Genomic DNA, 15,685 nt, shown 5'->3' with positions numbered 1-15,685 from the left:
TATTATTTTTTTTTTGGGTAATCTTACATACTATACCTTCATTCCACTTCCATATTTTTGAGTTGATGTGACAATTTCTATTAACTATTGACAAAAGTTCATCCAATCAATGTAAAATAGAGTTTAGACTCCTGTGAGCTCATGAAAATATACCAAAATTTCTAAGAGTTTAGATAATTATTCCTAAGCTCAAGTTTGGGTATTGCACTTTGCCTAACAAATTTTGACTTAAAAATCAAATTATTTTGAACATTGAATTAGCCAACATAAATCTTAAAACATTCAATGGTTCTAGCATAACAATAACATAATATAAATGAAAGAAGAAAAAAAAAATGAGGAATTAATTTTGGTCAAGAACGAGTGGATGGCCTTCTCTTCGTCGATCTACTTGGAAGATCAGTACCTTTGGTTGTCCAGCAGCTTCTTTAATATTTAACAACCCAATAAATATATATGGGTAAATTTTATCATTTAATATCGTTTAAAGCTCCAAACGACACTACAATTTTTATTTAGTGTTGTTTGAACAGTAATGACACTAACAAATTTGAATTTAGTCTCGTTTGAAAAGTAAAAACTTTTTTACTGTTCAAACGACACTAATTCAAATTTTTTTTAATGTCGTTTACTATTCAAACAGCGCTAAATAGCGTTGTTTTGTACAAGCAACACTAAACAATTTTTTTTTTTGTAGTTATATTAACTTAATAAGTAATTTTTATCAAAAGTCATCTAAACTAGTTTATTGTATAAACATATGAAAAGTTTAGAATCAAAATTCAGAATGTATTAAATGGAAACCCCCCATTTGAGGGGATGAAAGGACCAACTCCTTTTGGTGTCTTGACGTAATATATCATGACTAGGCATCATTCCCTTCAATTGTCCATTTGAAATTAATTAAGTTCTTACCAGTATACGTGTTTTGCTCAAAACTATAAGTCAACATTAAAAAAAAAATAAACAAATAAAAAATTGAAAAAGATCATATTTCCAGAAGTCAAAACTATTAAATGACACTTATTTGAACCAAATTACCTTAAGAATAAATCATTTCGTTCAATATATAAGGGCTCAACCTTAATCATCCTTTTTATTATACATCAAAATATATAAAAAGTTTCTAAAGCAGAAGAAACCCCACTTTAGAAGTCACTCGTCTAAACCATAAGTTATAAAGTATCACCACTAGCATAAGTTTTCCAATACTACTTATAGCACTGAATCTCAATCTTGAGAGGAACGTGAACTCAAATCTATAGCTTGCAAATGTATTGAAAAACTTATGGTAGTGATAAACTTATGGTAGTGATGATAGAATTACTTATCCATATTCTTCTAAAAGTGCAAGTTAATGACCTTTCCCATATCTCTTTATGTTCCCTCTTCACCTCCCATCATGCCTCCTCATTTCTCTATTCAAACTAATTAATGATCTTGACCCCACGTCTTTTTGTCTCTCCCCAATGCTCTTCTTTGTATCCTCATTCGTATAAACTTTATGAAGTTAAAAAAAAAAAAACAATACATATATGCCTTAGAGCATCTCCAATAAGGTTAGGTAAACATATGCTTCCATAGATTTTGATTGTGGTTTACACTTATAGCTTTCATACCCGTTTATTTTGGATTGTCTCCCATATAATAAGAAAAAGTTAAAGAAAATGTAGCAATTCAAATCAAGATTTATTGAGTACCCTATTTATGTTAAACTACGTTGAATCACAAAAATAGAGGTGAAAAGTGAAAAATGATCAATTTTGTCTCAAAGTGCTTGTCTTTTTTTAGTCAGATCCCCAAATTTTTTGTAATACCCCAAAATAATAATATAAATAACAAATAATTAACTGGTAAAATACATTTTTACAAGTATATGTTCGTAGTACTAGATTTATTCAACTAAGTGCCCTCAAAATTATTTTCCTAAAAATAAAACAATTTTAACCATTGGTCGAACATTTGAAACATCTCTGGAATGTTCGAAGTAGCTAGATACATTTCTTTGTTAAAAACAGTACACTAAATATTCGAAGTAATACACTGAAGGTTCTACCATGCTCGAAAAGCAATTTAAACCTATTATCCACACACTACAAAAACACCTTCATTTTGACGCGTGTCTACAGTACCCGTTACTGTAGACACGCGTCCAAATTGACACGTGTCATTTTAGACACGTGTCAATTTGTGAAGCCGTCCAAAATGGACACGTGTATGACATACACGTGTCCATTTGGACACGCATATGAAATACACGTGTCCATTTGGACATGCGTATTTCATATACGTGTCCAAATGGACACGTGTATTAATACACGTGTCCATTTGGACACGCATATGGAATACACGTGTCCATTTTGGACGCGTGTATATAGACACGCGTCCAATTGGACACGTGTATTTCATATGCGTGTCCAAATGGACACGTGTATTAATACACGTGTCAAAAATTTATTAATTCGCCAAATATATATTAAAAAAAAAAATTCTGTGTTGTATTAATTATTTAAAAAAAAAAATCAAAAAAAAAACTCCTTACATTATTAATCATACAAATCTAATCCAAAAATACGGTGTAAATTACCCTAACCTAATTTACATATTGTACTATATGCTATATGTAAATTTGTTGGTTGGAATTTATACTTTTTAGGTTCCTTATTTATATATATATAGTATACTATTAAGCACGTAAACCCTAACCTAATTTACATATTGTACTATATGCATAATTATACAAATTTGATGCTAAATATATAATTAAACTAAATAGTTTAAATTAGGGTTTAGTTTTGTACACCATCTACGTTTAGAAACCAAAAAAAAAAAAAAATTAAACATAACAAAGTTAAAAAACCTATAATTAATACTATATATATAGATATGCATGCATGTAAACGGTTTAGAAACTATATACAGTAACCTTTTTATTTATGTCTATATATAGTAAATGCAATTATTTTTAGAGTTCTGCGCTACATAATGAATTAAATACTTATAGTTTAGTCCCTCGTAAATTTATGGCTATATATAGTACATACCCTTAGGGTTAGGGTTTATAGCATATAGTATATACACTTAGGGCTAGGGTTTATACCTATATATAGTATATATACTTAGGATTATGGTTTATCGATATATATAGTATATACACTTAGGGTTTGGGTTTTAGGGTTTATAGGTATATATAATATATACACTTAGGGCTATGTGTTATAATTTTATTGATTTTACGTTTAATGAATAATAATGTCAATATATTTTTCACGTGTCATTATTGTACACTTTTAAGTATATATATATATATATATATATATATGTTAAATCATGAGCAGTTCAAAATTAGATTGTTCCGATATATATATATAGTTATAGTTATAGTTATAGTACATTTACTTAGGGTTTAGTTTTATAGCTATATATATATATATATATATATATATATATATATATATATATACACTTAGGGTTTGGGTTTTAGGGTTTATAGGTATATATAATATATACACTTAGGGCTATGTGTTATAATTTTATTGATTTTACGTTTAATGAATAATAATGTCAATATATTTTTCACGTGTCATTATTGTACACTTTTAAGTATATATATATATAAGTTAAATCATGAGCAGTTCAAAATTAGATTGTTCCGATATATATATATAGTTATAGTTATAGTTATAGTACATTTACTTAGGGTTTAGTTTTATAGCTATATATATATATATATATATATATATATATATATATATATATATATATATATGTATATATATATTATATACTTTTGGATAGAGGATTAGGGTTAGGGTTTATGACTAGATATAGTACGTACCCTCATGATTAGAGTTTATAGCTATATATAGTCTAGCACTTAGAGTTAGAGTTTAATTTTATGGTTAGGTTTTAGTTTTTATTTTTTATGGTTTTAGGTTTTAGTATAGTACGTACCCTTAAGGTTATAGTTTATAGCTATATATAGTATATACACTTAGAGTTATAGTTTAATTTTTTGGACCATTAAATTATTATTTTTTAAATAATATATTTATTTCTATATATAATTATTTTTTATTATATATATAGATATATTTATTACTTTTTAAATTAAATACAATTTCTACTATGGGGGACGTGTATTTTAGGGTTAGGGTTTTTTTCTATATATAGTACATACAGTTAGGGTTATGGTTGTTTGCTATACAAAATACATACACTTATGATTAGGGTTTATATGATGAGTTATATATATATATATATATATATGGTGTACTTATAAGTACGTAAACCCTAACCCTAAATTGACATATTGTACTATATGCATAATTAAACCAACTTTGTGAAGCATATATGTAGACCCAAAAAAATAATAATAATAATTAACATGAGTTCATGCAGTGCATGTACATGCAGTACATGCATTGCATGAACTTAGGGTTGCATGGGTTTATATAAAATAGATATAATATATATATATATATATATATTAAATATTAAATATATATAGCATGTGGAGACGTGTATTTATAAACACGTCTCCAACTGTTTGGCCGGATGCCGCGCGGGAATTCTCCCGCGCGCCACCTGGCCAAACATTATATATTATATACGTAAAACTAATTAATAATATAAATATATATTATATTATATAAATTATATACTTATATTTATATATAAGAAATGGGTAGCTTCCAGAGGAAGCTACCCATTTCTTCTCTCTCGCTCTCTCTCTCTCTCTCTCTCTCTCATTTCTTCTCTCTCTCTCTCTGTCTCTCCGGCGAGCTCAGCCGGCCGGTGTGGTGAGCTCCGGCGTCGTCACGTCTCCCTCTCACCGACTGTCTCTCTCTCACCGATTCCCTCTAGCTCTCTCGCTCTCTCTCTCTCTCTCTCTCTCTCTCTCTCTCTCTCTCTCTCTCTCTCTCTCTCTCTCTCTCTCTCTCTCTCTCTCTCTTTCTCTCTCTTTCTCTCTCTACTGGGACGTCCCTCCGGCAGGGGTTGGCTAGGCCGTCGGTTCCCTTTCCTCCGGTCGGGTCAGTGGCTCTCTCTCTCTCTCTCTCTGTTCAGTCGCCGGTGCTCTTAATATATATTGCAGATAAATTTAGTGTTATATATATATACATTTGCTAACTTTTTTTTCCTTTCTCCATAATGTATATCCGAATATGCAGGTATATATATAAAGAAGGAGCCCTAAATCCACAACCTACCGTCGACAGTGAGTAATTTCCCCTTAAATTTGTATTTCATTTTTTTTTTCAACATGTAAATGAAATACTGATTGAATATATATTGTAATAATTTTTATTGTAATAATTTGGACATTTGTTCTTGATTGATAATTGTAATAATTTTTGGACTGTGTTATATTTTATTTTTTCAATTTTGCTGAATCAGTGTAAGCTTAAATTACTGTTTTTTTTTTTTTTTTTTTGGGGGGGTTTTCTTGGAGTAGGTATTTCATTTTTGCTATAGTTTGTGTTTTTTTTTTTAACAATGCTGCATGTATTTTTGTGTTAGTACAGATTTGATATTTAGAAATTGTGTAGGCGTTTGTATTTTTGTGTCATTTAGTGTTATATGTATTTTTATTTTTTTGAAAGCCATGTTCTTTTTTGCCATGTTGTGTTTTTTATGTTTTTAATTTTTCCTATCCTAATTTTTTATTTGAGAGGTTATATATATATATATATTTTGAATGTGTTATTATGGATTACAATGTTTTTTTGTTAGTCAAACAAAATCAAACAATGTCCGATATTAGTTTAACGTTATAAACCAACGATGACACTTTTGAAAATAATAAATGGGAACAACCAATAAAATGGGTTTGAATAAAAAAAGAAAAAATATTAAAATTGACCGTCTACTTTTTAAGAAATACTTAAACTCCAACCCTAAACTTTATATCTTCAAATCATAACCATAAAACCAACACAATAATAAACCCTTAAATAAACTTTGAATCCTACACGTTCTTAAAAAAAACCCTTACCCTAAACTCTAAACCCTAAATCGTAAACCCTAAAAAAAAAATTCCTACACTTAAAAACCCTAACCCTAAACCTTAAACCCTAAACCCTAAACTCTAACAAACCCTAAACCCTAAAGCCTAAAAAAAAATATCATACACTTTCTAAAAAAAGAAACCCTAACACTAAAAACAAAAGTCCTATCCTTAAACCCTAAACCCTAAACCCTAAAAAAAAAAATTATCCTACACTTTCTAAAAAAAGAAACCCTAACACTAAAAACAAAAATCCTAACCTTAAACCCTTAAAAAGAAAATTTCCTACACTTTCTAAAAAAAAAATTCCTAACACTAAAAACAAAAATCCTAACCTTAAACCCTAAACCCTAAGAAACTAAAACCCTAAACCCTAAACCCTAATCCTAGATCCTTTAAAAAAAAAAAAAATTCCTACATTTTCTATAACCAAACCCTAACCTTAAACCATAACGAACCCTATATCCTAAACCCTAACAAAAAAAAAAATCCTACACTTTCTAAATTTATACCCTAAACCCTAACAAACCCTAACCCTAAACCCTTTAAAAAAAAAAAAATCCTACACTTTCTAAATTTATACCCTAACCCTAAACCCTTTAAAAAATAAAAAAAAAATCCTACACTTTCTAAATTTATACCCTAACCCTAACAAACCCTAACCCTAAACCCTTTAAAAAAAAAAAAAAAAATCCTACACTTTCTAAATTTATACCCTAACCCTAACCCTAACAAACCCTAACCCTAAACCCTAACAAACCCTAACCCTAAACCCTTTAAAAAAAAAAAATCCTACACTTTCTAAATTTATACCCTAACCCTAACCCTAAACCCTAACCCTAACAAACCCTAACCCTAAACCCTAACAAACCCTAACCCTAAACCCTTTAAAAAAAAAAAAAAAAATCCTACACTTTCTAAATTTATACCCTAACCCTAAACCCTTTAAAAAATAAAAAAAAAAATCCTACACTTTCTAAATTTATACCCTAACCCTAACCCTAAACCCTAACCCTAACAAACCCTAACCCTAAACCCTAACAAACCCTAACCCTAAACCCTAACAAACCCTAACCCTAAACCCTTTTAAAAAAAAAAATCCTACACTTTCTAAATTTATACCCTAACCCTAACCCTAAACCCTAACCCTAACAAACCCTAACCCTAAACCCTAACAAACCCTAACCCTAAACCCTAACAAACCCTAACCCTAAACCCTTTAAAAAAAAAAAAAAATCCTACACTTTCTAAATTTATACCCTAACCCTAAACCCTTTAAATAATAAAAAAAAATCCTACACTTTCTAAATTTATACCCTAACCCTAACAAACCCTAACCCTAAACCCTAACAAACCCTAACCCTAAACCCTTTAAAAAAAATAAAATTCCTACACTTTCTAAATTTATAACCTAACCCTAACCCTAAACCCTAACCCTAACAAACCCTAACCCTAAACCCTAACAAACCCTAACCCTAAACCCTTTAAAAAAAAAAAAAATCCTACACTTTCTAAATTTATACCCTAACCCTAACCCTAACAAACCCTAACCCTAAACCCTAAAAAAAAAAAAAAAAACCTAAACCCTCCTAAACCCTAACAAACCCTAACCCTAAACCCTAATCCCTTACAAACCCTAACCCTAAACCCTTAAGAAAAGAAAAAAAAAAAAAACAAAATCCTACACTTTTTTTTTTTAAAAAAAAAAAAAAGCCTAACCATAAACCCTAACAAACCCTAACCCTAAACCCTTTAAAAAAAAAAAAATCTTACACTTTCTAAATTTATACCCTAACCCTAACCCTAAACCCTAAACCCTAAACCCTAACCCTAAACCCTAAAAAAAAAAAAAAAACCTAAACCCTCCTAAACCCTAACAAACCCTAACCCTAAACCCTAAACCCTAAACCCTTACAAACCCTAACCCTAAACCCTAAAAAACCATAAACCCTAAACCCTAAACTCTAACAAAAAAACTAAAACCCTAAACTCTAACCATAAACCCTTTAAAAGGGAAATAAATTCGTACACCCCATGTTGCGTGACATGCTCAACTTTTTTACACGTTTATTTGTTTGACGTATGATTTGTCTTGTCCTCTTAACCCTATACAGAGGAATATGGACAAGTCTTGGATGTCAGCACCTAGGGGTACGACAACGTATAACGACGGGTGTAGGGCGTTTGTGACATTTGCCGTTCGTAACTGTACGGCCGTCGATGGAAAAATTTACTGCCCATGCAAGTATTGTCGAAATAACCAGCGTCACACTCCTGATTACGTTCTTGCCCACCTGACTGGAGGTCGGGGGATGAATCCGGGATACCATTTGTGGTATATGCACGGTGAGACTACGACTGGATCCGCTATTCCTGGTCAGTGTTCGAGTTATCACAGTGGCACAGAGGCCGCTGACCATAGCACTGAACATGGTGAAGTCACAGAACAGGAGGGTGTCGCCGTGGAACAGGATGATAACATGCACGCCATGTTGCGTGACGCCTTCGGCGTGCACGATGTTCCTGAAGCCGCAAGTACTCTTCCGCAACAAGTTGATGAAGATACGTCGTGCGAGGACGCATTGAAGTACCAAGAGCTGTTAAAGACTGCCGAGAAGCCCCTTCACCCTGGTACAAAGCACAGTAAATTGAGTGCTACTGTACACATGTACAACTTGAAGTGCGTTGGAGGTATTAGTAACAAGATTTTTTCAGACATTCTGGAATTCATCAATCAGTTGTTGCCTCCTTGCGATGAGGCATTGCCAGATAACACGTACGAGGCGAAGAAGTTCCTAAGTGGCATGGGTCTGGGGTATGAGAAGATTTCGGCGTGCCGTAACGACTGTATGTTATTCTGGAAAGACAATAAAGAATTAGATTCATGTACCGTATGTGGAGAGTCTAAGTGGAGGGCTGATACACATGTAGATGATGATGGTGAGATCATATCAGAGAGAAAAAAACGCCCGGTGAAGATCTTGAGGTGGTTTCCACTCATCCCACGGTTGCAGAGGTTATTCATGTCTGAGCATACTGCGCCCCATATGAGATGGCATGCAGAAGGCCGCACTAGGGATGGCGTATTGAGGCACCCGGCCGACGGTGAGGCATGGAGATCGTTCGACATTTTACATCCAAATTTTATGGCAGAGAGTAGAAACGTCCGGCTTGGTTTGACAGCAGATGGATTTAATCCATTTGGGAACATGAGCACATCTCACAGCACATGGCCCGTAATGCTTGTGCCGTACAATTTGCCACCTTGGATGTGCATGAAACAGTCGTCCTTCATCCTTTCCTTGGTTATCCCTGGACCGAGCTCACCAGGTATGGATATTGATGTTTACCTTCAGCCATTGATTGATGAGTTGCTGGAACTGTGGAATGTAGGGGTACGAACATTCGATGCTTCAAAGAAGGAAAATTTTATTATGCGATCTCAGTTGATGTGGACGATAAACGACTTGCCAGCGTATGCAGATTTATCAGGTTGGCCTAACAGGGGTGCGAAGGCATGTCCTTGCTGTATGCAATCGACGCGTTCTATACGCTTAAAGAACGGGTGCAAATTTTGCTATATGGGGCACAGGAGATATCTGCCGCCTGAACATCTGTGGCGGCTTAACAGGAGGACATTTGACGGTACCGAAGAATTTGCCAGCGCACCGATTGTGCCATGCGGATACGAGGTTCTCCAACAGTTGGACGGAGTTGCGTTTGGAGATGAGACCGCGGGTAAGAAGAAGAAACGGAAGAAGCGGAAGAAGGGTGCAGGGAGTTCCGATGTTATATGGAAGAAGAAAAGTATATTTTTCAGATTGCCGTATTGGAAAGACAATTTGCTTCGGCACAATCTTGATGTTATGCACATAGAGAAAAATGTCATGGACAATATACTTGGCACTATTTTGGATATAAAAGGGAAAACGAAGGACAACTTGGCAGCTCGGCTGGACTTGCAGGAAATGGGGTTGAGACCTAAGTTGCATCCGTTCACGGCCGCCAACGGTAAAACGTATATTCCCGCTGCCTGTCACACAATGTCTAGAGAGGACAAAGAAAATTTTCTGAAGGTTCTTCGAAATGTTAGGGTCCCGGACGGATACGCTTCGAACATTTCACGATGTGTTCGGCTCAAGGACCGTACAATTTCTGGCTTGAAGAGCCATGATAGCCACATACTGATGCAACAGCTTCTTCCAATTGCACTGCGTAAGTCATTGCCTGATAAAGTGGTTAGACCTCTTGTGGAGATTTCTGCATTTTTTAGAGGCATATGCTCAACAAAGCTATCACAAGAAGATATGGACCGACTGCAGGGTGACGTCTGTATCACTTTGTGCAAGCTAGAACAGATATTCCCTCCAGGGTTTTTTACCAGCATGGTCCACTTGGTTGTGCATCTTGTGCGCGAGTGTAGACTAGGCGGACCCGTGCAGTATAGATGGATGTACCCGGCAGAGAGGTAAAATTCGGCGTAATATGTAAATAAATATTTTTATTTAATTGTAATCCTAATTGACGACAATTAAATTGTCGTGTATGTGTTTAAACCAGGAGTCTGGGGAATTTCAAAAATAATGTGCGCAATAAAGCAGCTCCTGAGGGGTGCATTGCGGAGGGGTACATAGCGACCGAGCTGGTAACGTTCTGTTCAAGGTATCTGAATAACGCACCAACATTCCACAACAGACCTCAGAGGAATCCTGATGGATCCAAGGGAGCGGGCACGCGTGTTACCATGAACCGGTTGATAATGCACCAGATTCATCGTTATATTGTGTTCAACTCTGAAGAGTTTCACAATTTGCGGACGTAAGTAGTCCTAACCTTATATTTAGCAGAATTCGAGTAAAAGTATTAATAACAATTATTACATAATTGTATACGCTGAATGTAGGATGCACAAAGACGCGCTTAGGCGATCATGCACTAGGGGTCGCATTACGGAGGCTCTTATTGAAGCACAACATCATGAGCAGTTCTGCGAATGGTACCGTGCATATGTAAGGAAATAGTTGTAAATTTTAAATTGGATAAATTTATGCGGGTTCAGGATTATAACCCAATGTGATGTTTACTATTTGTAATTAAAACATAGGTCGATGGCCTGGACGATCAACGTAGGGAGGAATTGGGCCACAAGTTGGTTATGCGTTGTAGAGGGCTAAAGGAGACAGCGGTGAAGTACAACAGGTACGTGGTAAATGGAAAATTATTTCGCACGCTTGCTCATGATGTGGGAAGGAGGACTCAGAATAGCGGCGTCTGTGTTCCTACCGTTGAAGGCGAAACGTACTACGGACAGTTAACCGATATATTTGAGGTCGAGTACTATGACAGGACTACGTACGTCTTATTTAAGTGCAATTGGGCAGACCCCACAATGGACAGAGGATTCACAATAGACGAGTATGGCCTAGTGTTTGTCAACTTCAATCACCTCGTCCACAGGGGAGAACAGATTCAGGACGAGCCGTACGTGCTTACATCTCAGGTGGATCAAGTATTCTACGTAGAAGATGGAAGGAACCCAAATTGGGTTTGTGCGGTTAGGACCAAACCGCGCAACGTGTACGACGTTGGACAGGGGGATGGGAGTAATGAGGATGGTACAACCTACCATGAGTGCGTACCGCTCGTACTAGCCACTGCTGACCTACCAGATACGAATGACGAATTCGAGTACGACAGGCCCGACGTAGATCCTATTGAAGCTCCCGTGATACAATGATTGATGTATTTGTTGTGAGTATAATTAGCTTGAACTCAATACACTTGACTGATATATATATTGCTTGTACAATTCGCTTGTACTGAATACAAATTTTTATTAATTGTATAAATTTCGCTGTTCTTTAGTATGTTCATTAAAAATATATTAAAAAAACATATTCTAATTAATTTGTCTGCATTTGTTCGCAGGTATTGATGGACCAGAGACCCCCTCATTATGCGTATCGGGCACCTAGCCCACCCGTGCCCCCCATGACCACGCCCACTGTTTCGACGGCATTGTATTCTGCAGCGTGGCCACACCACCCAGACGGGCCTTATAGACCATTGTTGCCGGGTACGGTGGCCGTGCCCACGTCAGATCACGGACAGAGCAGCACAGCTGGACCTTGCAGCTCTCCATTGTCGGAGCTGCCGACATTATCTCAGATAGGGTTCACCCAACCGGGTAACGCATATCGATGGTGGCTGCGAGAAGGGATGGGGTCACAGGGTTATGCGCCGTACTTTCCGTATACGTATAGTGGACCTATGACGTGTAACCCTGATAGTGAGACGCAGGATGTAGGATTTCCACTGTCACAGACCGGGGAGATGCAGATGCCGGCTATGGGGTTGGGACAGATACCGGCACAGGCGGCGATGCCTGGCCAGATTTTGGGGCCGAGACAGATGCCAGCATCGGGGGCGAGTCAGGGCCCGGGCCCGAGACAGATGCCAGCATCGGGGGCGAGTCAGGGCCCGGGGCCGAGACGGATGCCAGCATCGGGGGCGAGTCAGGGCCCGAGGCATGTAGAGAGCCAGATGCCTTTATCTGGTGAGAGCCAGATGCCACTTTCCGGTGAGAGTCAGATGCCACTTTCCGGTGAGAGTCAGATGCCACTTTCCGGTGAGAGTCAGATGCCAGATGTGGGGGGGAGCCAGAGTACCCATGAGGAGGACGTTGCGATGTTGGGTACCGATCAGTTGGCCCCCGGTAGTCCCCAGGATATGGATTCAGATGATGATCAGCAGAATCCACAAGCCGGAGGGGTTGGGGAGGAGGTTGCGGGCGACCCAGCGACCCAGCACATACGGATTGAGCAGATTCGGTTGATGGGTAAGTACATATTTAGACATCCTTAAAACTCATATTCTCTTACCAAATTTTTTTTTTTTTTTTTTTGGTTTTTAAATAAATAAATATTTGATTAGAAATTGTTTATATATATATATATATGTTCTTTAATCTTATGATTAAATTTTTAACATTAATGTTGAATATTTCTTTCATTAGGGTACAACCCAGACGGGACCATTTATTATGAGGTGATTGACGACCCAGCGAGAAACTGGGTCCTCCCGAGGGGTAAGAAGGTTGTATTGCAGTACAATGCTGCTATACAACCTGTAGGACGGGCCTGCAATCGATTTCGGCGGGCTGAGGGCAAGATGATCAGGAGTGGGTCCTACATACACATGCGGGACGAATGGGCGAAGGTAAATAGGCAGATTAAGCAGGCAATGTGGGACGCGCTGATGGTATGTCTATGAATATAATTTAATTATTTATTTGAATTAAACTTGAGATTAATGTATTTCTTGAAGTTTTTAAACCTATAAAAATGTGTTGAATGTGCAGGAGGAGTTCTATGTACCTGTATCAGTAGACGCGCGCAGGGCACAACAGGAGGCTTTATGTGATATTGGCCGTAAGCACCGCTCGTGGAAGTCGAGGTTCAAAACCAAACTACGTATTAGAGACGGTGACACGCCCGAGATTATCCGTGCGAGAATGCCGGACAATTTTTTTGGCAACTATGACGCAGAAGATGTAGAGTTCCTGCTGAGAGATTGGTGCCGTGAGCAAAAAATCGTATGTAAGCCAAGAAAATGTTGTGGTTTTTTAATAACAGTTTATTTAATTTTAGTTTTAATTTAAGTGTGTCAATGCTTACATTTTTATTTTCATGTTAAATGCGTAGGCAACCTCTGAACGGATGAAGAGGCTGCGTGAGCAGAATGACCTTCCTCATTGTACGGGATCTAAAAGTTATGCCAGATTTAATCACGAGGAGGTATGAAAATATATATGTTTATGTTATATATATTTGTTGATAATTGTTTTTATTTTTATTTATACTATTTTTATCGCTATCTGTTTCTTATATATGTCAACTGCATGACGACAGACATGTACATCTGGCACGCCCTCCACTCGCGCCGCGTCGTTCGTGAAGACCCACACAAGGAAGGACGGCACTCACGTGAACGAACGTACACGGGTCCTATGCGTATGCTACTGATTTAATTTACTATTATTTTTAAAATTATGTGTGATTTGTCATTATTCAATATATGACTTGTTCATGTTGACGACGTACAGGAGAGGATGACGCAGAGTTTATCCAGTGATCCAGCCGCCACGCAAAGCGTCTCCGCAGACACGGTGCGTTGGGCACCGAACGACGCTTACGAACAGGCGGTTGGGAGGCCTGAGTATGCAGGGAGGGTTCGGCAGGTTGGGCCGAACGTCACACCTGTTCGGGGGACATGTTTCTCATATAGGCCTCGGTCACAAGGGGGACCATCTCAGGGCACGTCTCGGGATTGGGCCGAAAACACTCGGAAGATGGAAGAGATGCAAGCGGAGCTACAGGCTGAGCGAGCGAGGAATGACCTGTTGGAGCAGCGCCTGCGACAGGTTGAGGTCTTCATGTCCTCCATGGGAGCATCAGCACCATGTCTTGGTACGCCTTCACCTGCACACGTAGGTAGTACGTCGTCTGTTAGTAGTGCATCTGCAGGTATGATTTATACTGTGTGTAGGAAAAAATTAATTTCAATTTATTTTAATTACCCCTTTAATTTTGCAAGTAATATTATATACTTTAATTGTCTATATGATTTGCAGGTAATTCGACAACGGTTGGTACGTTGTCGCCTGTTGGACGACGGCTGACCCAGCATTCCATTGTCGCTACACCTTCGCCCGCTACACCATTCCTTGCTCAGCAATCGCCGGTTGGCGATAACACGCCTGGGACGGTACCTCCTCATTCGCAGGGACGCCCTTCAGATTTGTAGATATTTTGTGTAATTAATTTTTATGTGTAAATATTTGCTTAGTTAACGAATACGTTATTAACTTATGATTTGTGTAATATTATTTTGTGTAGTTTTTCTGTAAAATCAATATTTTGTTATTTGTGGTCGGAAATAATAAAATTTGAAATAACTATTAAAATTATTATACCAAATAATTTTAAATAACCAATACCAAAACTAAATTGAAGAAAAAAAATCCAAATTGGGTTTTTTATTTAATTAAATTTTTAATTTAATTAATTAATCGTATTTTTAATTTAATTTAAAAATACAATTAAATAATTAAATTAAAATTTTATTTAAATGAAAAATTCGATTTGGATTTTTTTTAAAAAAATATAACCAATTTGACACGTGTATCTAAATACACGTGTCAAAACAAGTTGACACGTGTATTGAGATACACGTGTCAAATTTGACACGTGTATCTCAATACACGTGTCAAAGTGTTTTGACACGAGTATTTAAAATACTCGTGTCAAACGGTTTGACACGTGTATCTTAATACACGTGTCAAAACACTTTGACACGTGTATTGAGATACACGTGTCAAATTTGACACGTGTATCTCAATACACGTGTCAACTTGTACACTTAATGTCGTGCACATTTGACACGCGTCTTACGCGTGTCAAAGTGCACGTGTCTAAATGTTTGACACGTGTACAGCACTGTACACGTGTCAAAATGCACGTGTCAAAGTGCATACATTTTTGTAGTGACATGATTTAGTCTTATATATCCCCTTCAACCCACGCCCATAAAAGTCACACCACACCCTTCATCCCAAATCATTCCTCCTACTTCATTTGTTTAAATAATGACACAATAGACGATCAGATTGTTTTAATA

The 15,685-nt window shown here is 36.7% G+C and overlaps 2 protein-coding genes across 3 annotated transcripts; both read left to right on the top strand.

Annotated features, from left to right (window-relative positions):
* Positions 1 to 8,972: 8,972 nt before the first annotated feature.
* LOC133879497 (uncharacterized) lies at positions 8,973 to 13,808 on the top strand. 2 transcript variants are annotated; one of them, XM_062318069.1, is made up of 5 exons: positions 8,973 to 10,475; positions 10,568 to 10,825; positions 10,911 to 11,016; positions 11,112 to 11,758; positions 11,936 to 12,074. In XM_062318069.1, the coding sequence occupies exons 1-4, from the start codon at positions 9,031 to 9,033 to the stop codon at positions 11,742 to 11,744; spliced, it is 2,442 nt and encodes an 813-aa protein (XP_062174053.1). In that variant the 5' UTR covers positions 8,973 to 9,030; the 3' UTR covers positions 11,745 to 11,758; positions 11,936 to 12,074. The 2 variants fall into 2 exon arrangements, with proteins under 2 accessions (XP_062174053.1, XP_062174054.1); XM_062318070.1 differs by lacking the exons at positions 8,973 to 10,475; positions 10,568 to 10,825; positions 10,911 to 11,016 and adding exons at positions 13,023 to 13,267; positions 13,368 to 13,605; positions 13,711 to 13,808 and having other exon boundaries at positions 11,613 to 11,758; positions 11,936 to 12,845.
* A 141-nt stretch (positions 13,809 to 13,949) lies between these two features.
* LOC133879496 (uncharacterized) lies at positions 13,950 to 14,937 on the top strand. The gene is made up of 3 exons (XM_062318067.1): positions 13,950 to 14,019; positions 14,112 to 14,532; positions 14,640 to 14,937. Exons 2-3 carry the CDS (start codon positions 14,118 to 14,120, stop codon positions 14,810 to 14,812), a joined length of 588 nt encoding a protein of 195 aa, XP_062174051.1. The 5' UTR covers positions 13,950 to 14,019; positions 14,112 to 14,117; the 3' UTR covers positions 14,813 to 14,937.
* The last annotated feature ends 748 nt before the right edge of the window (positions 14,938 to 15,685 follow it).

The sequence above is a fragment of the Alnus glutinosa genome, chromosome 10 (genome assembly GCF_958979055.1).
Source record: "Alnus glutinosa chromosome 10, dhAlnGlut1.1, whole genome shotgun sequence".
Lineage (NCBI taxonomy): Eukaryota > Viridiplantae > Streptophyta > Magnoliopsida > Fagales > Betulaceae > Alnus > Alnus glutinosa.
This window is presented reverse-complemented; position numbering and strand designations above follow the sequence as displayed.